Consider the following 21,774-nt stretch of genomic DNA (forward strand, 5'->3'; position numbering starts at 1 on the left):
GACTTGAATTCAGACTGCATCTGAGTTGGACTTCAGCCAGTGATAGTTGACGGCTGTTGTGCATCACTTACCTTGTCCGAGCTGTTTGTGCCGGGGAGGAGCCCGCGCATGAAAGGCCACAGGGTGGATGCTTGAGTGTCAGGTCCATGCGGCTAGAGCAGGGGGTGGGGTGGAGGTGGCATGACTCGGCAGCATAGTCAGGCCCGAGCTTAGGTGGGCAGAATTATACTCCAAAAGCTACAGGAAGTTCTTGGTGCACAGAGGGTCGTCCCGGGAGCCACTGTGCTGACATCAGCTGGGCCAGTCTGCAGCTGGGGGAGGTCTGGACTTTGGGGGAGACCTGGCTGTGAGAGTGGGTAGCCTGAGTTTCAGTGTCCCTTGGTGAGGAGTGCAGCAGAGGCCCCCAGGCAGCACGGGTGGTGAGGAAGGCAGGAGGACCGGGGGCCGTGGGGTGGGGACAGGCCAGCTGGGACCTTGAACCCGGGCTCTGTGCTGTGCCTTCTTCCCGTCCTTATTCAGCACACAGACCAAGGCTCTGCTCATATGCCTGATCTTGCCTGGCAAAGAGGCACCATAGTCATGAAGCCAGGAGCGTAGTTAAGACATAGGCATTATGCACAGGGACCCTGGCATCCCAGCCCAGCCTGACCTGGGTCTGAACACACCTGCTCCACATCTGGGCTCTAGCCTACAAATCACCTTGGCCATCTGAGACAGATGTGACCAGTGCAAGTCCTTTGTCCGTGGACCTTGGAGGTGGCATCAGCCTCCTGCCCTCCTGTCCCCGAGTGCCCAGTTCTGAGAGAACCAGGGACGTCCACACCTCACATGCTCTTCTCCTTAGTGCTGCTCATGGCCACACACTCAAGGTGAATTCCAGGCTCACTTACTCATTCTTTGTAGCTACAGCACTAAGGCAATTGCTGTGAGGGTTGATTTATGTAAAGTGCAAATACGTTTTTACCGCCACAAACCGTTTTGCTATGAATCATAAATAGAACAGTTGGGTGATTGGGACTCTGTTTTACATAACGTGTGGGGTCTGGTCTGTCACTATAGCCCGCCTTGTTTCTCTGGGCCCAAGTGTCCACCTGGCAGAGTCCTGGGACCGCTGAGCTGGGTGTTGGCAGAAGTAAAGGTGGTGTGGACAGAGGGCGAAGCAGGTTGGGGAACAGGGCTGGGGCTCAAAGTCCACTGTGCAGGGGAAAAGGTCCGTTTGCAATACCTGTTCATTTTCACTTTGGCATTTGTGGGAACCCCTCGTGTGCCACGCCCTGTGCAGGGTGCTGGAGTTCTTTGAGCGAGTCTTGCCATGAGCTCTGTCCCAGTGAAGCTTTGTCGGGAGGAACAGAATTTAGACATTCTCCCTGGTGGGGGGCTGTGAGCGGTGCCTTGCAAAGACCGTGCGCCACTCCTGAGGGGAGAGAATTCTAGAGCGGACAGAGGACAGGCTGGACCTGTAGGGAGTGCTGTGATACAGTTTTTTTTTTTAATTTTTATTTGAGAGCCACAGACAGAGAGAGAAAGAGGCAGATAAATATAGAGAGAGAATAGGCGCGCCAGGGCCTCCAGCCACACTGCAAATGAACTCCAGATGCGTGCGTCCCCTTGTGCATCTGGCTAATGTGGGTCCTGGGGAATCGAGCCTTGAACCGGGGTCTTTAGGCTTCACAGGCAAGCACTTAACCACTAAGCCATTTCTCCAGCCCAAATTTTTTAATGTGTATTTGGGGACTGTGGGGGTGACTTTGTGGCCGAACCCTTGCCTAGCATGTGTATGGCCCTGGGTTCCGTCCCAGCAAAATATATCTATAATTTGCGATGCATCATGAGCCCTTCACACCCAGGTTTGTAGTAATGAGGTGACTCCAAGTGAACCCAAGTTAGCTTCAGGCTGGGGGTTATTCCATAGAAGCCAGCCTGCCCTTGGAGGGTTTGGACACCCTTCAGGCCCTCACTGATTGGACAGGACCTGTTAGTTTCTCCCACAAATACTTCAACACGGAGACTAGTGTTTGACTAAATACCTGGACCCTGGTGGCCCAGCCAGGTGACACGTGAAAGGAAATGTCACCCTTACTTCAAGGTCCACTCCCCAGAGCCCTCTGCCAGTCTGTGGCACCTGGACTCCTGGGCCTAAAGAAAACCAGCCGCGGTAGGGACGGCGTGGTGTGGATTTCTGGGTTGGCCACTGTCCATGCTCTGTGTGATGAGTCCCACTGCCAGGCACACCGGGGGCCAGGGCGGGCTGACAGCAAGCACTCTGTAGCCCACACGAAGTAATGCCAGGAGCCCCTGGCCGCGGGCCTCACAGAATGACTGCCGGAGAAAAGGGCTCGTGGGGCTGCTTGTAAACCTCAAGACGAAGAATTGTCTGTCTGTGGTTTGCTTTGTTTATTTTTATTTATTTGAGAGTGACAGACAGAGAAAGAGGCAGAGAGACAGACAGAACGGGCATACCAGGACCTCCAGCCACTGCAAAGGAACTCCAGATGCATGTGCTACCTTGTGCATCTGGCTTACGTGGGTCCTGGGGAGTCAAGCCTCGAACCAGGGTCCATAGGCTTCACAAGCAAGCGCTTAATCGCTAAGCCATCTCCCCAGCCCTGTCTGTACTTTTTAAGGTAGGCAATTGGGATATCTTTTTTTTAAAAATAGTTTTTTAGCCGGGCGTGGTGGCGCACGCCTTTAATCCCAGCACTTGGGAGGCAGAGGTAGGAGGATCGCTGTGAGTTCAAGGCCACCCTGAGACTCCATAGTGAATTCCAGGTCAGCCTGGGCTAGAGTGAGACCCTACCTCGAAAAACCAAAAAAAAAAAAAAAAAAAAAAAAGTTTTTTATTTATTTGCAAGCAGAGAGAGATAGAAGAGAGACAGACAGAGAGAAAATGGGTGTGCAGGGCCTCTAGCTGCTGGAAACAACTCCAGATGCAGGTATCCCTGTGCATCTGGCTTTATGTGGGTACTGGGGAGTCGAACCCAGGTTCATTAGGCTTTGCACGCCTTAACCACTGAGCAGTCTCTCCAGCCTAGGATATAGGTTTTGAACATGTGAGTGTGAGGGAAAAGGAGTCACATTTCCTTTTTTTTTTTTGGCTTTTCCGAGGTAAGGTTTTGCTCTGGAATTCACTATGTAGTCTCAGTGTCCTCAAATTCAGTGCCCTCCTCCCACCTCTGCTGGGATTAAAGGTGTGCGACACCACGCCTGGCTCACACTTCCTTTTTAAAGCCGAGGTTGGAGGTTCTGCAGATCCTGGCTGTGAGGCTAGGGTGCAGCTCAGCATGGGGCGGGGGGAGGGGCATCAGCCGCCCAGGCAACACCATGGCCTCTTTTGGAGCCTTGAGCATTGGCCACCAGGGTACAGGTATTTAGTCAAACATTAGTCTCTGTGTTGAAGTATTTGTGGGAGAAATTAACAGGTCCTGTCCAATCAGTGAGGGCCTGAAGGGTGTCCAAACCCTCCAGTGGCAGGCTGGCTTCTATGGAATAACCCCCAGCCTGCAAAACACTGCTCTGGGTATGGTGCTGGTCAGGAGCAGGGAGGACTTTTCAAGACGGAGGAGGAAGGAAGCCGGTCCACTGTGGCTGTTCACTCTGGAGGTCAGGATCTGCACTGGCGTCTGCACCAAGAATGTTCCTGGTGCATTCCCCTCTTCTGGGAAGGGATGCTGCACTGGGGGCGGGTGAGGTAGGAACAGGTTCAGGGGAGCCTGGTACTCCCAGAATTTACTTTCTCAGTGTCTGGCTTATGGCAGGTTTTTCACTAAAACACATCCCTGGCAAAACTTAGCTTTCCAGGTTATTCCACAAAAGCCTTCCAAGGGGTTGGAGGATGAGGGAGCTCCTGATGGGCTGGGAGTGGCTATAGGCAGAGTCTCCTGCTTGGAGTATTCTTTCCACCATCAAATAGCTGAGAGTAGATTGGATGGCTTAGTGGTTAAGGCCAACACCTAAGGACCCAGGTTCAATTCCCCAGCACCCATGTAAAGCCAGACGCACAAGGTGGTGCATGTGTCTGGAGTTAAATAAATAAATAAATAAATAAAATATTTAAAATAAATATCTGAGAGTACCTCCTTCCGGCTGTGACATTTAAGGAGATTGACTGGGATACAGTCACCACAGGCTTGGTTACTCCCAAGGACAGGCAAAACATTCACACACACACGCACACGCACACACACACAGCCGGGACCCGGATCCAGGACTTGTGCGTGTGTCCGCGAAGGCATAAGAAGGGTATGCCTACATCGTGAGAGAGCCCCCTGCTTCCCCAGGGTGTCGTACCACCAACTCTGTCCCGGGGCCTCTGCCCCTCTCTGCTCCTCCCCACCCTGGACACCTTCCTGGTCCTCTGCCCAGGATCTCCGGCCAGCGGTGCCCTGGGGACTTGGCAGGAAGTCACTGAGCAGCAGCAGGGTCATCGCTTGTCTCACAGCTCAGACGGGGTGAAGCTCTGGGCCAGGGTCACGCAGCAGTCTGGCAGCAGAGCCCTGCCAGGGGGAACAGATGGCTCGGGGGCATCGGGGAATATGTGTGGTGGGGGCACAGCACAGGGAGGAGGGCTGGAAACTGGACAGGGAGTCCGGGAGTGGTCACTGTTGGCATGGTAGGGGTGTATTCATCCCCCACCATGGCCCGGTCATCCTCTGACCCTTGCAGGGAAGCAGATGTCAAGAGAACCTCACAGGAAATGAGCCGTCCTCAAACCCCAGCTCGGTGAACTGAGCCGAAGCTCAACCAGAAAGTCTAAGCTTCCCACACAGACCTGGGCGGGCGGGGCTGCCTGGCATGGCCTTGAGAATCAGGGCACATAGTGGGTGCTTCCCACACAGACCTGGGTGGGCGGGGACTGCCTGGCGTGGCCTTGAGCATCGGGGCGCATAGTGGGTTTATCACAGAGGTGGGAACACAGTGGGCTTGAAGCAGGGGCAGTCTCATAGTGTGCTTACAACAGGGACGAGCACATAGTGGGCTTACAGTAGGGGACGACACAGTGGATTTTGCAGCAGGGCCATGGCATGCACAGTGTGGGCTGACAGCCAAGATGAACACATAGTGAGAATACAGTAGATGTGTGCACATAGTGGGTGTGCATCCGTGTTACAGGTCCATGGCAATCTTAGGGAAGGGCCCCAAAGAGGAGCCCTCAGTCAGAGGGTTGGGCTCCAAATTTTCTCTCTCTGACCAGAAATTGTGGGTAGGTGAGCAGCTCTTCTAGTCCTGGCAGTCCTGGGATGCTGAGTACCCAGGACCTACAGGCTCAGCTGGCAGACACAGAGGCATGCAGCTCCAGGTCCTGAGAGCTTCAGGCTTTAAAGCCCACAGACTTCTGGCTCTAGGCACTCAAGTTAAAGGCTTATTGCACTGGGCTTTCACTACCCAGTGGTCCCAGCACCCAGCAGCTATTATAAAACTTGGCTTCTAACAACATTGAGTGGCAGCAGGTGGTGTCTTCCAGGGTTAGAGCTCTTGTGAGGCCCTGGGACCCTCAATCCTCCAGCAGTAGGGATTACAGCTCTGGGCCTGGGTATCTGAGGCCCTGGGACCCTCAATCCTCCAGCAGTAGGGATTACAGCTCTGGGCCTGGGTATCTGAGGCCCTGGGACCCTCAACCCTCCAGCAGTAGGGATTACAGCTCTGGGCCTGGGTATCTGAGGCCCTGGGACCCTCAATCCTCCAGCAGTAGGGATTACAGCTCTGGGCCTGGGTATCTGAGGCCCTGGGACCCTCAATCCTCCAGCAGTAGGGATTACAGCTCTGGGCCTGGGTATCTGAGGCCCTGGGACCCTCAATCCCACAGCAGTAGGGATTACAGCTCTGGGCCTGGGTATCTGACACCTGGGCCCTTTGGCTCTAGAATTCTCTTTCTTCAGCTCTTCCCAGCTCTGTGGTCTCCATCACCTCTCCCCATCGTTCCTGCCCCGCCCACTTTCTGGAAGGCTGTAGCTGTCCTCTTACTGCTCTGCCTTGCTTCCTGTTTCCAGCTCAGCCTGCTCTACTAGTGAGGAAGATCTGATGTGGGCAAAAAAAGCACTGGAGAAGTCTTTTGGGGGTCTTAAGTTGCAGCACCCATGGGCAGCACAGGAGAGTGTCTCCCCACTGACTCACAAAGTGAGCCACACAGCCTGCTGATGTGGCCAGAAAGGATGTCTGTACCAATCATGATGATCCTTCAGCCAAATGAAGGACTGTTTTTGTTCGTCTGGTTTTTCCAGGTAGGGTCTCACTCTGGCTCAGGCTGACCTGGAATTCATTATGTTTTCTCAGGGTGGCCTCGAATTCTCAGTGATCCTCCTGCCTCTGCCTCAGGACCAGGCAGGCGCAGTCCCTCCTGTGCTTTCGCACTGACACACCAGTGGGCTCCGGGGAAGGGCTCCCGCTCTGCTCGGGCTGGGAGGAGCTGCAGTCACGTCGAGGTGTTCACTGAGCGGAGAAGTTGAAATGGCTGTGGCGGGGACCGCGCCTTCTGCAGCCGGAGCGGTGGCGTGGCAGCAAGCAGCGGTGGCGCCATGGCGCTTCCTCAAGGCAGGGGTCCTTGAGTGCTAAGTGCAGCCATGGCATGAGGGAAGTCTCGCTGGCTGCTTGGCTCATAGTTGGTGAGGCACCAGGGAAGGGTCTCACAGCTGTCAATTAAGGAGTCAAATTGTCTCTGGCCCCCGACATCTTAGCTTAAAGGAGAAACGTACCTTTAGGGCTGGAGGGATGGCTTAGCGGTTAAGGCGCTTGCCTGCAAAGCCAAAGTACCCAAGATCGACTCCCCAGGACCCATGTAAGCCAGATGCACAAGGTGGTGCATGTATCTGGAGTTAGTTTGCAGCGGCTAGAGGCCCTGGCACACCCATACCCCCCTCTCAAATAAATTAATTCATTTAATTAAATACAAATATTTTTAAAAAAGAAATGCACCTTAAAAGGGGTGTTTACAATAAGGGCTTATCATTAGGAGTGTTAACAGAATTGAACAGTTCCTTACAATGCTTAAATCCTGTCCCAGCACCCCAGGGAGTAGTGAATGCCTATAATTGATCCTTTCTCTCCTTGCCCATGACTACAACTGACTTTCTCTACTCCCTGTGTCCCCACAGAGGCACCAAGTACACTGAGAGCCACAGAAAGGCCCTCGGGAGCATCCATGGCAGGCCAGGACCCCACACTGAGCACAGATCACCCATTCTACGATGTGGCCCGGCATGGCATCCTGCAGGTGGCAGGTAAGTCCGCATCAGGGTGGTGCCCAGACTGGGCAGTACCATCTTCCTCTGTGCCCTGTAGGACGGTGGGGTCTTTCCAGCTGGGCTGTGACCAGGATAAAAGCTGCCTCGGGCACAGGGGACTTGCTAGTCTTCCGAGAAAGCAGTCACAGTGACGTGTGTCCAGGAACTGCCTGAGCACTCTAACTAGGCCCAAGGATCAGAGCCTCTGGGCACACACTTCTCATGTGGACAGTGACCTTGACCTTCTCCTCTTAAGTCCCCAGAACCCAGCTGTCACCATTAGCTCTCACCTCCAAGGACGTGGAATCCTCTGGAGGTGATGGGCAAGGAACTTAGCATGTAACTAACCCATGTCCCTTGCTCACCTGAAAAGAATGCATGGTTTACACTATCAGGTAGAATGTTCTGGACTTTCGTTGGATTAAGTTCAAATCTGCTACATTTGCACTTTAAAAATATTTTTTAAATTTATTTACAAGGAGAGAGAGAGGAGAGAGACATGCAGAGAGAATGGACATGCCAGGGCCTCCAGCCATTGCAAATGAACTCCAAACGCATGTGCCACTCTGTGTATCTGGCTTTACATGGGTACTGGGGAATCAAACCCGGGTCCTTAGGCTTTGCAGGCAGGTGCCTTAACTGCTGAGCTATCTCCCCAGCCCTGCATTTATGCTTTTGTCTGCTTCTTTCAAGTTCCAACAGAAGACTGGTAAATTTCTCCGTTTGGTTCAGTCCAGCCTTGCTTGCTTCACTTTGAGACAGGGTCTCCCTCTGTAGTCAGGCTGGCCTCAAACTGAAGATGTTCCTTCCTCCGCCTCCAAGGGCTGGGTTTCCGGCATGTACCACCACACCTGGCTCGTTCCATGTGTCTTCGTAGTGTATATGCCTGGGATTGCCACATCTGCCTGATGTAACCACCTCACTCTTAGGGAGTGTCCTTTTTTCATCTTCTAGTACTTCTTTAGTCTTTTAGAGACATGGCCTAGACTGGTCTCGAACACGCTGTGTAGCAGAGGATGACCTTGAACTTCTGATCTTCCTGCCTCTACTTCCCAGGTGCTTGGATTACAGACATTCACCACCACTTCCAAGTACTTATTCTGAAGTCTGGTTTTTCTGACGGTCGTCTCAGACTGCTTGTCCTTGGAGCTGGTAGATATCCTTCACTCTTCTCCTTCAACCCGATCTCCACAGATGAAGAGCATCTCTTATAAACAGCTCATGGGTTCTTTAACACTTGCAGAGAGGGGGCCACAGGAGCGGCAACGGATTCTCAAAGCCTTAATGAGTCTGTGCTTGGCCATGATGGCTCTGGGGCACTTTAACCAGAGGCCATACCTGGCACTGACTTACTCTTGCATTCTCTCTGGGGTGGAGAATGCTGATGACAGCTAGCGGGTCAGGGGAGCTGGTAGCAAGAGTGGAGGTTCGTGTTAATGCTACGGCTGGAGGACCGAGCGCACGGCGCGCGTTTGAACAGTTTATTAGAATGTCAGCCTTGGGACTGGAGTCTCGCTCGGCAGTTATTTGTCCTTTCTTCGCAAGTGTGAGGGCCTGAGACTGCCCGTGTTTATTTTTTATTTATTTATTATTTATTTTGAGAGGCACAGAGAGAGAATAAAGGGGGGGCACGCCAGGGCCTTCAGCTGCTGCACAGGAACTCTAGACACATGTGCCCCCTTGTACGCATGTGAGACATTGCGTGCTTGAGTCACTGTGCATCTGGCTTACGTGGGACCTAGAGATTCAAACATGAATCCTTAGGCTTCGCAGACAAGCGCCTTAACCGCTAAGCCAGCTCTCCAGAAATCTCCAGATGGGTGTGGCCATGCACTTCTGAAACCCTGAGGGAACAGAGACTGGAGAATCACTGGGCTCATTAATCAGTTCTGAGACTTCACTGCACGAAAAGAACGGGCGGGTATGTGACAGGAAGGGACACTTAACATCCCCACAGGGGCTGCAAGTGAGTGGGCAGGGTGCCGCACAGCATCTACGCATGTGCGTATACCACACATGTCACACCACCCTGACTATGTCGGGCACTGCTAAACATGGGCTGAGACTGAGAGAAAGCTGGCCTGGGCTGTTGGGCATGGCCGGGACCTTGGGCTGTGGGGGTGGCAGCCGGTCTTCTCGTCGGGAACCCACTCCGGCGCCGGAGCTGGCCCTCCCTTCTCACGAGGTCATAGTGTGCCTCATCTTTGCCCAGAGGAAAGGGGTCCGGTGGGCCCTTCCCCTATCCAAAAGCACCTGAACATTCCATAGTCTAACGTTCTGCCCCCCCCCACAGTTCCTGACCTTGTGGTCAGCTGCCCAAGACCCTTCTGTGGTAGTAACCAGTCTCCCTGCTTTAGCCATCTAATATGTGAATGAAGTCACGTAGCTTTTCTCCCTGCTTCTGTTATCTCCCTCACAACTTCAACTTCTGCCTTCCAACACCAGCCAGTAAGATAGCAACCCAACCCTATGTATCCAATCACCTTATGGACTGTGTGCCTTCTCAACCTTTCCCCAGTGTTTATAAACCCACTCCCTTTTTGAATTAATGAGACAATGCACTACCCATCAGAATGTCTCCTGGGTGGTTCATTACCCGTCACATTCACCCTGCTCCCTCAAGTTCTCCTGCACCCAGGACGTCGGGTCAGTGGCCAACGACCCCCGGGGATAGTGAGGACCCTCAATACTACATGTACGCAAAAAAGAAATTAACTTGGAGGCTTAACTGAGCCCCCAGGTTGGGGAAAGGGCTCTGTGGCATGGGTTGCGTGTTCCGGGGACTAGATGGAAACCTTTCAGAGGAGTAACATGGTGGTGACATGGTGGAGAGGTGGAAATGGGACGTCCCTGGGCCTCACAGGCCTGCCAGTCTAGCATAATTAACGAGCTCTAGGCCAGTGAGAAACCCTGTCTCAAAAAAGGAGGATGGAGCTGGGCGTGGTGGCCCACACCTTTAATCCCAGCACTTGGGAGGCAGAGGTAGGAGGATTGCCATGAGTTCAAGGCCACCCTAAGATGACAGAGTTAATTCCAGGTCAGCCTGGACCAGAGTGAGACCCTACCTCAAAAAAAAAAAGGAGGATGGCACTTCTGAGTTTGACACCCAAAGCTGTCCTTTGACCTCCACATGTGCACGTGTACACAGACACGTACACTGAAAAGTGAGAAGTGACTTAGTTTTATTGGCCACTTTCCACCTGCTCTGCTGGTGGGCACCCCAGGGTCCAGGGCAGTGTTTGTTCCTGGTGTGGCACCAAGTGTGTCCCTACGGCTTGTTGTGGGCCCGTCAGTGCCATGAAGGTGCCAAGAGCTATCTTGGGATCATAGGTCAGGTTCCTTCCAGAGACACTGGTTGTCACTGGGGCCATGTCCTCACTGCTGCACCTACAGACACAGCTCTTCACACAGCAGACAGTCAGCCTGAGCTAGAGTGAGACCCTACCTCAAAAAACCAAACAAACAAAAAAAATCTACTCAAGAGAAGTCAGGATTCTTGTTATTAGTATTATTATTTTTGGCAGACCTGGGGATTGAACCCAAGACCTTGTGCATGCTAGACAAACACTCTACCCCTGAGCTATTCTCCCAGCGTAGGAGTCTTGATTTCACCACAGAATTTCAGGATGAGCCACTCACTATGAAGCAGAGTTGGAATTTGTCAAGAAGCAAGTTTAATATAGATTTCAGCACAGGGATTAATAGAAAGAGAGGCACACAGGGACAGAGTCAGACACACCCCAGCCTGGATGCAGGCTTCTCAAAGTAGAGCCGGGATTAAATGTTTTAGCAGTAGCCACATACATGATTTTGTGGCTCTCAAGTTACATCTCAAAGAGCTGCTAAGAAATGTTTTCTCTTTTCTTTCTTTTTCAATAAATGAAATTATAGGGCATCGTCACAGGTGCCTTGGATGGGATTAGCTATCTCATAAGATAAAATCTTGGGCCACAAGGGTTACACAAGGGAGTTAAGATGTGTTTTATGGTAAATGAGGTTTCTTAGGAGATTCCTAGAAAATTGCAGGTTTGGGCTAGAGAGGGAGCTCCATCTGTAATGCTTCCCTTGAAAACATGAGGACCTGAGTTGAATCCCAAGAACTCTGGGTGTGTTGGCATGAGTTTGTAACCCCAGCACTGGGGCCTCACAGACAGGAGGATCCTTGGGGCTCACTGGCTAGCCAGGCTAATCGATTTGAAACCCTGTCTCAAAATAAATAAATAAATAAGAAGCCATGCCCAAAGAACAATGCCCCAGGTTGCCCTGTAGCCTCCACATGTGGGTACACTTACGTGCACTTGCGCACCCACGGCACATGTGGCTCCTGGGGCTGGGTACAGATGCCCCTACCACGCTCTGACACACGCGGAGGTGGAGTCTGGCGCTGGCTAAGTGACCGCCCTTGAGTCAGGTGCATTTACACTCTCCCCAAGACCTTTGTGCCTAATCTGATTCCATAGAAGCCCCTCAGCTTTCTGACCTTGCCTTGCAAATCTAACTTGCAGCCCTAGAGTTATCTAATTCCTCTCATGTCAGCAGCCATGCTGTGACTCAGAACTCGGACGTGAAGTTGTTCTTTTCCCCTTGACCTCTGGATGCTGCAGTTGGCCACGAAACCTAGTGGCCAGGGCTGGAAAAGCTCATCTAGATAACTAGCTGCTATCCTGCAGCCAGCAAAGGCAGGCAGGGAACCCCTGCTGGGCACCGGAAGCAGAAGACCGTGGGTTCGGGTGCAACCTGTGGGGCAGGAGCTGGAGTGAGAGCGGCATGACCAGAGTTCTTACCACGCCTGGAAATGAACAAACAACATATTTGCAAACCAAGACTGCTTTAGAAGGCTAATAACCATCAGTGTGGCTTCTGGGCTCCCTGGGGAGCCAGACTCATACCTGTCCTGCTGTAAATAACAGACTGCTCTCCCCAGCAGACAGGGTGGGGCGCCAGCATCTCAGGCGCGCGCATACACCCCGCTGGGCATGCGTGTGCTCCTGCAGGTGGGTCACCCTGGCTCATTGTCTCTGCGCTGCAGGCTTGAGAACTCCGCGGTCCCCTCTCCTCATGTGAGGGAACACCCTGAGAACGGGTATAAATACTTCTTGACAACAGATGTGACTTCGAAGTAGATCTCTTTCTAGTAGGGGTCCTGATAAGCGTCTCATAGTCCTTCAGCCAGGCAGCCAGCGGTTATTGGAAACATAGGGAAAGAAATGTGCAGGGGTCCACAAAGGGCTGGATAAGACTTGTTGGGGTGAGCAAGGACTGTGGTGGGAAAACAGCTGACTGAGTAACTATTAACATCCTCCAGACCCAGGAGGACCTTCTTGGTGAGGGAGTCAAGCACGGGGGTGGGGAGAGGAATGGAAGGAATGAGGCTGATGACAGAGAGAGGATGTGTGAGGTGCTTGGGACACCCCAGGCAGGGGGATGCAGGCTGCAGGGGAGGTAAGAAGGGTGGGGCTCCATGTACAAGGCAAGTAGCAGAGAACAGTGGGAGTCGGAGCTGGGAATGGTGGCATTTCTGTGGAACCCAGGCCCTGTGTCTGGGGGCACTTGTTGGCCGATATCTGTCAGGCAGCAAGGAGCCTTTGTCCATGTGTCCTGGTTCCCTGGTGAGAGGATGGACTGGAGCCCTGTGGGGACAGGGGAAATATTCCAAGTGCTACAGAGACACCCCTGCATGCTCCATGCTGAGAGCAGAAGCGAAGCAACCTGAGGTCCGGTAGCCTCCCCCAGGAAAGGGCCTGTGGAACTGTCCCGTGGCTGCATCTGCATAGCTTCTGGCCGCCACTCTGGTGGTTTTCTATACATTGGAAGACTGCCATGGACAGGGGAGAAAAACTGGGTCCTTTTTCTCCCAGTCTGGGCAAGCTGTTAATAAGTGCATTTTCCTGCACCAATTTCTGTGTCCTAAATTCTTCTGGAATGCAGGGAGACTGAGTAACTAATCTTAACGCCAGGGCTACTGGGACAGAGTGCCCCAGACTGAGGGGATTCAAGCAGCATGCACCCTCAAAATTATGGGGGTCAAAAGTGAATTCCAAGGCACAGGTACCTGGATTCTTTTGGAGGCACCGTGAGAGTCTGGCTGCCTCGCCCAGCTCCTGCAGTCCTCAGCGTCCCTCGGCCTGTGGCGTGTCACTGCGATGACCACCTCCATGCCCTGTAGCTAGCCGCACTCTCTCCTGACTCAATATCTCAAATGTCCTCCTGCCTCTTCTGAGGACTTTGGACTTTGGACTTGGAGTTCACCCCAAATCCAGGATATGTCTTCTTGACTCTTAACTGATTAGGTCTGCCATGACCTTATTTCCAAATAAGGTCATATTTGGAGGCTCCAGGTAGACATGACCTTTTTTTTTTTTTTTTGTTAATAGAGAACTTTCATATATAAACATAATGCAATTTGGTCATAGTCTCATGTGGTTTTATGTTCCCTCCTGCCACCCCCATTTCACTGAGATCCTCTTCTGTAATCACAGTAGGGTCATGAATGCACCAGTCAGTCTTTGTTGGGGGCACAATGCCTCAGAGTACACCTTCCCACTGGGTGACTCTTATATTCTTCCTGTTCCCTCTGCAATGTCTCCTGAGCCTTGGAGGGTGTGTTACAAGTTTACTTTAGTGTTGAGCTCTCTGCAGATTCTGATTTTATGCTCTGATGAGTTTGAATCTCCTCAGTGTCTACTGCTGTTTCCCTGGGGAGGTTCTCAGGCGATCAGTGAGAGCAGCCTCATGTTTAATCCACCCCTTCCTCTTTAGTGATGAGCTGGCACAGTCTTCAGCTCATTGCCCAAGGTGGAAGCAGGTAGCGCTGCCTGCAGCTCTTTGCCTTGAGGTTCACCCCCTCATATCCACCCAGGATGGAAACACATGACACAGCTGTACACATGGCAGAAATGCTGTGTCTACATTGCCTAGGATGGTCACTTCTCCCCGTGAGTCAGTCACCATTAAGCCTGAAGTAGCTCATCTCCTGATTTCATGCAGACTGAGAGCCATGAATGGTGTGTTGTTCTAGGCCTAGAGAACCAGGGGTCTCACCACTTGTGCGGGAAAAGGAAGAGGGGCTGAGAGCTGGTGAAGTCCCTGGAGACCAGAACACTATGGTGTGGTGGTTTGATTCAGATCTCCTATAAATTTCTGTGTTCTGAATGCTTAGGTTACCAGCTGGTGGTAATTTGGGAATTGGAGCCTCCTGGAGCCAATGTGTTGTTGGGGGAAGGCTTATGGGTGTTATAGCCAGCTTCCCCTTGACAGTGTTTTGCACACTCTTCCTGTTCCTGTTACCTGATGTTGGCCAGGAGGTGATGTCCACCCTCTGGTTATGCCATCATTTCCCCTGCCATCATGCCATCATGGAGCCTTGAATCTGTTCCTCTTGAGTCTGTAAGCCAAAACACTTTTCTCCCACAAACAGTTCTTGGTCAGGTGTTTTCTGCCAGCAATGTGAAGCTGATTGCCACAATAAAATTGGTACCAGAAGTGGGGTTATTGCTGCTAGAAACCTGATTGTAGCTTTTGGCCTTTTGGGACTGATTTGTGAGAAGAATGTGGAAGGATTTAAAACTTTGGTCTAAGAGATGCCTTGCAGTGCTGTAAGTAGAGCTTGATGGACTATTCTTGTCAGGGTTTGAAAGATCTGAATGCAGTAAGAACTACTGACCCTGAGGTTTGGCTTATGAGGGTGGGAAAGAACTTTGTTGGGACTGGTCTAGAAGAAATTTGTGTCAGAGGCTTTCTGTGTTCTGCCTGCCTGGGTCCTGAGAACCTGTACAGGGTTGCATTGCATAGAAATAGACTGGTGTGAGCAGATGGATATGGCACAGGAAAAAAAAAAAAAAGAAATCTTTGGGCCAAAAGGTTTGAGAGATTACAGCCATTGAGATTAGGCCAGCTGATCTGCATTGGAACAGCAGGAGGAATGCAGATTCTTTTGAAGTAAGGGGTCTTAATGCTGAAGGCATGTCCTGTTCTTCAAAGTCTACTTTATTTCCCTCTGGATTAACAAGTTGGTAGTCCACCTGCTACCATAGAGAATAACATATGCAGGAAAGAGAGGGTCATTGAATTTGCAGTGTGGTTTTATATTTTGGAAATGGCCATGGGTGGTGTGAAGCAGGATTGTTGGATTCCCTGTGTGGAGGACCCATTGGAGCCATGAGGATGAACCATGTGTTGCAGCAGAGATCCAATGGAGATTTCAGGACTATGGGATGACTGCCAAGGAGAGTTTCTGGCACCAGGCAAAGTTTTCCAGGACTGTGAGTAGCCTAGCTGGAGGGGCGAAATTTGAACTCTAGAGACATGTCACTGGTTATAATTTTGGGACTTGAAGACTTGTCACTGACTAGAGTTGTCAGACTTGTAGCTACAGAGTTTGATGTTTTCCCTGTTTGTTTTAAATTTTGCATTGGTTGAATATTTCTTTGCTATGCCCAATGCCATCTCTTGTAATGTGAATGCTTAGCCATTATTACTATTATTTTTGGTATTACAGCTGTTAAAAGACCTTGGACTGTGGGGATATTTGAACATCATTGGGATTGATTAAAAACTGTGGGGACAATTTGGGACTACTCAGAAGGCATCATAGTGCTGGAAAGAAGTGACTGGAGTACTAAGTAACATCTCGATCATACCTTCCAAGGCTCAGGGTCTAATGTGGAGGAGGTGGTGGAAAGAATGTAAGAGCCAAAGGAAGGGTAGGACTCCTTACAACGTGCTCCCTCCAGACATAAAATGGCCTGGATATCCATGACCTCATAGTGCCTGACACTACCTACACAAGACCATCATAAGAGGAGGAAAAGATCATGACATAAAAACAAAAGAAAGACTGATTGAGAGGGGGAAGGGATATAATGGAGAATGGAATTTCAAAGGGGAAAGTGGGGGGGAGAGAGGGTATTACCATGGGATATTTTTTATAATAATGGAAGATGTTAATAAAAATTGAGAGAGAAAAAAAAAGACTATGGGGACGAGCCAGGCATGGTGGCACATACCTTTAATCCCAGTGCTTGGAAGGCAGAGGTAGAAGGATCACCATGAGTTCGAGGCCACTCTGAGACTACATAGTGAATTCCAGATCAGCTTGGGCTAGAGTGAGACCTTACCTCGAAAAAAAAAAAAAAAACAACTATGGGATTTTATAAAGTTGAATGAATGTGTTCTGTTTTACATCACGAATAGTTGTCAGTTTATGGGGCCAGGGGCAGAATGTGGTGGTTTGATTCAGGTGTCTCCCATAAACTTATGTGTTCTGAATGCTAGGTCCCCAGCTGGTGGCAATTTGGGAATTGGAGCTCCCTGCAGCCCATGTATTGGTGGGGGCGGGCGTATGGGTGTTATAATCAGCTTCCCCTTGCCAGTGCTTGGCACACTCTCCTGCTGCTGTTGCTCACCTGATGTTGGCCAGAAAGTGATGTCTACTCTCTGGTCATGCCATCATTCTCCCCTGCCATCATGGCACTTCCCCTTGAGTCTATTAATCAAAATAAGCCTTTTTTCCCCACAAGCTGCTCTTGGCCGGGTGTTTTCTGGCAGCAACAGGAAGCTGACTGCAACACAAGGCAAACAGGATCGCAGCCCCCTGCACACGGCGCGCCCCTCAACACTGGCCAAGCAACTTAGACGCGTGCCGTGCATGTGCCTGCTTGCAGGGAAGGTGCTGTGTCCACAGATGGGGAAGGTGCCACATCCCTGGTGCCCTGTGGGACAGCAGCATGGCACAGAGGTGGTATTGAAGGAGAGCTGAAGTTCAGCAGGCAGGGAAGATCAGGAGGTAGGGCATTCGAGGCTGGCGTAGGCAGGTCCTTCTAAGAAATGAAAGCTGGGCGTGGCGGTGAATGTCCATCATCCCAGCACTCGGAGATGGAAGCAGGAGTGCCAGGGACTCCTCAACATGGCCACAGCAGCCTGAGGAAGGTTCTTCCTTCTTCTGTGAGGCTGCACTCAAGTCAAGCCAGATCCTTGGCAGGACAAGCCAGGGCGAATGCAAGTGAGCGAATTTATTAGGTATTTGACAGAGAGACCACAGGAAGAAGGCTGTGCACACTCACTGTGAGTGTGGGCTTCTGGAGTCCTGCGTAGGCGTCTTTGCAATGCTGGGCAGTTACGGTGGCGTTTGAAGCTGCTTTGTTTGAAGGATGTGATTTATGATAAGGTTAAAAGATTAAGCAAAGTTTTTAAAAATTCAGTAAAAAATTTGAAATTTAGTAACATATATATATACATGTATATATGTATGTATATATATATATATATACATGTATATATGTATGTATATACATACATACACACACACAAGCTGATTTACTTATTTCTCTGAAAGAATTTCCTTTCGTAAATAGAATTGAAATGTGGGCAGAATGGTTCAGATTTAGGGGCGAGAGAGGAATGCTGACCACAGTTCAAATCGAGACCACAAAAATTCTGGCCCTAAGAAAGCCCCGCTCAGCTGTTGGCTGGTGGCGTCCTTGTTGGGGCCGTCTCTAGGAGAGTGTGTCATTGTGTTCTCTCTGCGGGCGATCTTGGACCGTCCGCTGTGTTGAAGATGGCTGGCTTAGCTAATGGAAACACGAGTTAGGTGTCTGGGCGAGGGGCCTCTTTCTCTTTTCATATCTGCTACGAACTGTCTTCTTTTTCTATCCTGCTGCTGGAGGATCTTGAGTTCCAGACCAGCCTGGGCTGCGTAGCAAGGTCCTGTCTCAAAAAACAAACAGAGGGGCTAGAGAGATGGCTCAACAGTTAAAGGCCCTTGATTGCAAAGCCTGATGGTACGGGTTCAATTCCCCAGTACCCACGTGAAGCCAGATGTACAAAGTGATGCATGCATCCGGAGTTCATTGGCAGTGGCAAGAGGCCCTGGCAGGCCCATTCTCTCCCCCGCCCCACCGCAAATAACTGAATTTAAAATACAAGAGCTGGAGAGATGGCTTAGTGGTTAAGGCACTTGCCTGGAAAGCCAAAGGACCCAGGTTCGATTCCCCAGGACCCTCATAAGCCGCATGCACGTGGTGGCGCATGCTTCTGGAATTGGTTTGTGCACCCATTCTCTCTCACACTCTTTCTCTTCCTCTATCTCTCAAATAAATAAATAAATAAAATATTTTACAAAAGAAAAGTATGATTAAACATGAGAGAGGGAAGGAGGAGAAAAATGAAGTCCCCTGCTGCCAGGTTCCTTTGGCTTTTGGGGCCATGTGGATCTGGCCTCTTTCCCATGCTGTGGGTCCTCAGCAAATGTGCAGATCGCTCTGACCTCTGTGCGGGTGTAGGGTGATAAAGTGTGAGGGCTGGAACCAGCTCAGTCTGTCGTTCCCCCCCCCCCCCCCGGTGACCCTGGAATACTCCCTGTGGCTGTACACTGTGGGGTGGACAAAGGTGTGTCAAGAGATGATCACAGTGCAGGGTCACTTGGCTGTGGCAGAGGGCAGGACCGAGCATGGACTTCTGAGGGTGCTCCTGTACTGGACATGGGGTCCTTCCCTGTCCAGGGACAACCCACCCCTGGCCTCCTGGCTTCCTCCAAGCTGTAGGAAAACCCTGAAGGACCTTTAACTCTGTGAGAAGGGTGGCCAAGATCTCTAGGCTGAAAGTCAGATGTGTCCAGATTTAAACCCTGGAGCCATCAGCCAATGGTGTAGCATGGCACTGGTAAGGTAATCCAGTGGCCTCCATTTTCCTACTGTAAAATGGGAGAGGGGCCCAGTTAGGAAGATTTGCTGACATAACCTGTACGTCACCTCAGCTCTGAACCACCTAGCTCCTAGCGCAGGCTGGGATGCTCTGGGAACTACTGGTGACTTGTACCTGGGAGGTCCCAGCACTGTGGCTGGAGGCTTCACTCCTACGTCTGCTCCTGCAGGGGCTGACCAACTGGGGAGACTCATTGTCACGTTCAGCTGCTGCCGGATGCCACCTTCACACCAGCTCAACCACCAGCGGCTGCTAGAGTAAGTCCTCCCCCCACCCCCGCACCACTCCTCCGTCACAGGTTCCTGTGTGGACTCAGCTTCTGCTCTCCTGAGTCCACTCAAGGCCCATTTTGGAAGGCTCCCATCACTACAGCCACTGGGACTGTCCCCAGCTTCAGTGATATGGTGGAGGGTGGGCTGGCTTGGTTCCCTGCCAGCTAGCTAAGCTGTGATCACTGACCCTTTGAAGCTGAGGAGAGTCCCCTGTCCTGGGCACATGGAGGCTGGCCTCTAGATCTCATGTCTATGGGCCCCGGCTCACACCATGCTACACCCCAAGACCTCACTGGCGTCTTTGGGCTCTTTAAGTGTCCTGTGGCCACCATATCTAAGAGCCACAGAATAAAGCAACAGAAATATCTTCTCACAGCTCTGGAGATCAGCAGTCCAAAAGCCAGTTTGGGGCACTCTGAGGCAGGAGCCTTCCAGCTTCTTCTGGCTCCCGCTGGCCCTGTGCATCTGATGCGCCCACCTCTGCCCCAACTTCGTAAGTCCACTCTGACCACATAGGACCTCAGCTTTTGTCTGTCACATTATGTCTCTAAAGACTCAGTTTCCAAAAGAGCCTCTATGCTGAGATTCTGGGCGGAGAGCCAAGGCCAGTGCCAGTCCTGTCAATCACCTCTCAAGATGTCTAAGGCAGTTGGGTTGGGGGAGTGAGGGGACCCACTCCATAGTTTGGGGTGGGAGCTATGGCTGGAACACAGTGTGAGATCCTGGGTGACCTGCTGCTGCCTGCGGTACCCTCTCCTCCGCACCAACCTGTCGCTCTCACCTACCTTGATGCTCCCGTCTCTGCCTCAGCCATGGGCTGCCCCAGGACCTTTGTTCCTGCTCCTCCTCTGGCCTGGCTGCTTTCATTTGCTCCAGGTCTCTCTTGGAATGCCACCCAGCCCCACAGGCCTCCCAACTACTTTCTATAAAGGACCCTCCCACCACGGTCCCAGCCCATCTCTCTTTAGCCCTCTTGACTACTTGCGCTCAGTGTGAAGGGCCAGGATGCATTTGCCCCATTTACTACCTGGGGCTTCAGTAAGCACTGGAGGGGCAGAATAGGGTCTGGATCTGAGAAAGCCTTGAGTATTCAGGAAGGGGTCCCAGGCAGGTTCCTCCAACTCAGCCTTGAAGCTACGGCTCCTCTGCCTTATTATGAACAGTGGTCACCAGCAGACTGTTTGCAGAGATGACCCTGTGACCCTCACAGCCACCCGAGGCTGACTGCTAGGGACCTCTTAGGTTCAATGTGTCCCTTCCTTGGCCTGTGACCCTCCACCTGACCCTGTTGCAGCACCCCTACCCAACTTCCTACCCCTGGGTGGTGCTTCCCAGTGCCCATGCCCAGTTCCCCACAGGCTCCTGGGCCTGTTCCCATCCTGCTCACCCTTTCTTCCCCAAGTGCACATCTCTTTCTGTGCACACACACCTAAGGACCACTCCTGCTTCCCCTTGAACACACCTTGTCTGTGCTCAGCAAACAGTGGGCATTTGGGGGTCTAAAGCTACATGTAGGTAGAAATGTGTCCCTGGCTGGATGTCATAGGACCCTCCCCCTACCTCCCAGGACTGAGCCTATGCAGCCCAGGGGCCCTGGTAGGCAAGCGCTTTCTCTTCTACACACTTCTGCCTTCATGGTGCTGCCCCCAGCAATGGAGCCGACTGCCATGCATCGAGCCCCCGAGACTGTGCAAAACAAACCTTTTTTTTTGGTTTGAGGTAGGGTCTTACTCTAACCCAGGCTGACCTGGAACCCACTATATAGTCTCAGAGTGGCCTCAAACTCATGGTGATTCTCCTCCATCTGTCTCCTGGGTGCTGGGATTAAAGGCATGCACCACCATGCCCAGCTAAAATTTTATTTACTTATTTGCGAACAGAGAGATAGAGAAGAGACAGAGAGAATGGGCATGCCAGGGCCTCTAGTCACTGTAAACGAACTCCAGACATGTGCACCCCTCCTCCACCTGGCTTACGAGGGTCCCGGGGAATCGAGCCTCAGTCCTTCGGCTTCTCAGACAAACGTTTTAACCGCTAAGCCATCGCCCCAGCCCCAGTCCTTCCTCTTTGAAGTTGCTCAAATCTCTACCTGCCGTGGTGGTGACGCAAGTCTAAGGCAGCACTCCAACGTGCGAGACGGAGGCTCACCAGCGACTGTCATCTGTCTGCTGACAGCTTCCTACCTTGACTGGTCCCTGGCATCTCTGTGAGGACCAAGGCTGACTCCCTGTCCAGCTTGGGAGGTAATGGCGTGGGGGCTGTGCCTGCCGCCCCCTTTGTGCCCATATCCAGCTGGTAAAGCAGGCCGATGTCCACCAGCAGCATGGCAGATCACGGGTCTTGGCCAAGAGCCTCCAACTGCAGATGAGCAGTTCGGTCACAGAAGCATTAGGTGACTTGGGCTTCAGGTGGATCTCCTGTGAAGTAGCGACAGAGGTTGGGTGAAGGTCTTTGAGCAGCTCCCGGATTCCCGTGGGGGGTATCACCCAGCACTGTGTTCATCTTGAGAGGTCTGTGGGGCTGTCCATGAAGCCAGCTGGGGACCCTGGACACGTCTCCCAGGTGATGAGGCCATTCACTCCCTC

At 51.8% G+C, this 21,774-nt stretch overlaps 1 protein-coding gene across 7 annotated transcripts in view; it reads left to right on the plus strand.

Annotated features, from left to right (window-relative positions):
- The window catches only part of Arhgap8 (Rho GTPase activating protein 8), a 52,628-nt gene that overhangs the window by 5,122 nt on the left and 25,732 nt on the right, over nt 1-21,774 (plus strand). For 4 of the 7 annotated variants that reach the window (XM_045151526.1, XM_045151529.1, XM_045151527.1 and 1 more), the window contains exons 1-3: nt 6,290-6,599; nt 7,089-7,214; nt 19,087-19,174. In XM_045151526.1, the coding sequence (XP_045007461.1) occupies nt 6,563-6,599; nt 7,089-7,214; nt 19,087-19,174 (251 nt within the window). In that variant the 5' untranslated portion in view covers nt 6,290-6,562. Of the gene's footprint in view, nt 1-6,289; nt 6,600-7,088; nt 7,215-19,086; nt 19,175-21,774 lie in introns of those variants that run through there. The other 3 variants (XM_045151524.1, XM_045151525.1, XM_045151523.1) reach the window with 2 other exon arrangements.

Source organism: Jaculus jaculus, chromosome 6 (assembly GCF_020740685.1).
Source record: "Jaculus jaculus isolate mJacJac1 chromosome 6, mJacJac1.mat.Y.cur, whole genome shotgun sequence".
NCBI classification, from domain to species: Eukaryota; Metazoa; Chordata; class Mammalia; order Rodentia; family Dipodidae; genus Jaculus; species Jaculus jaculus.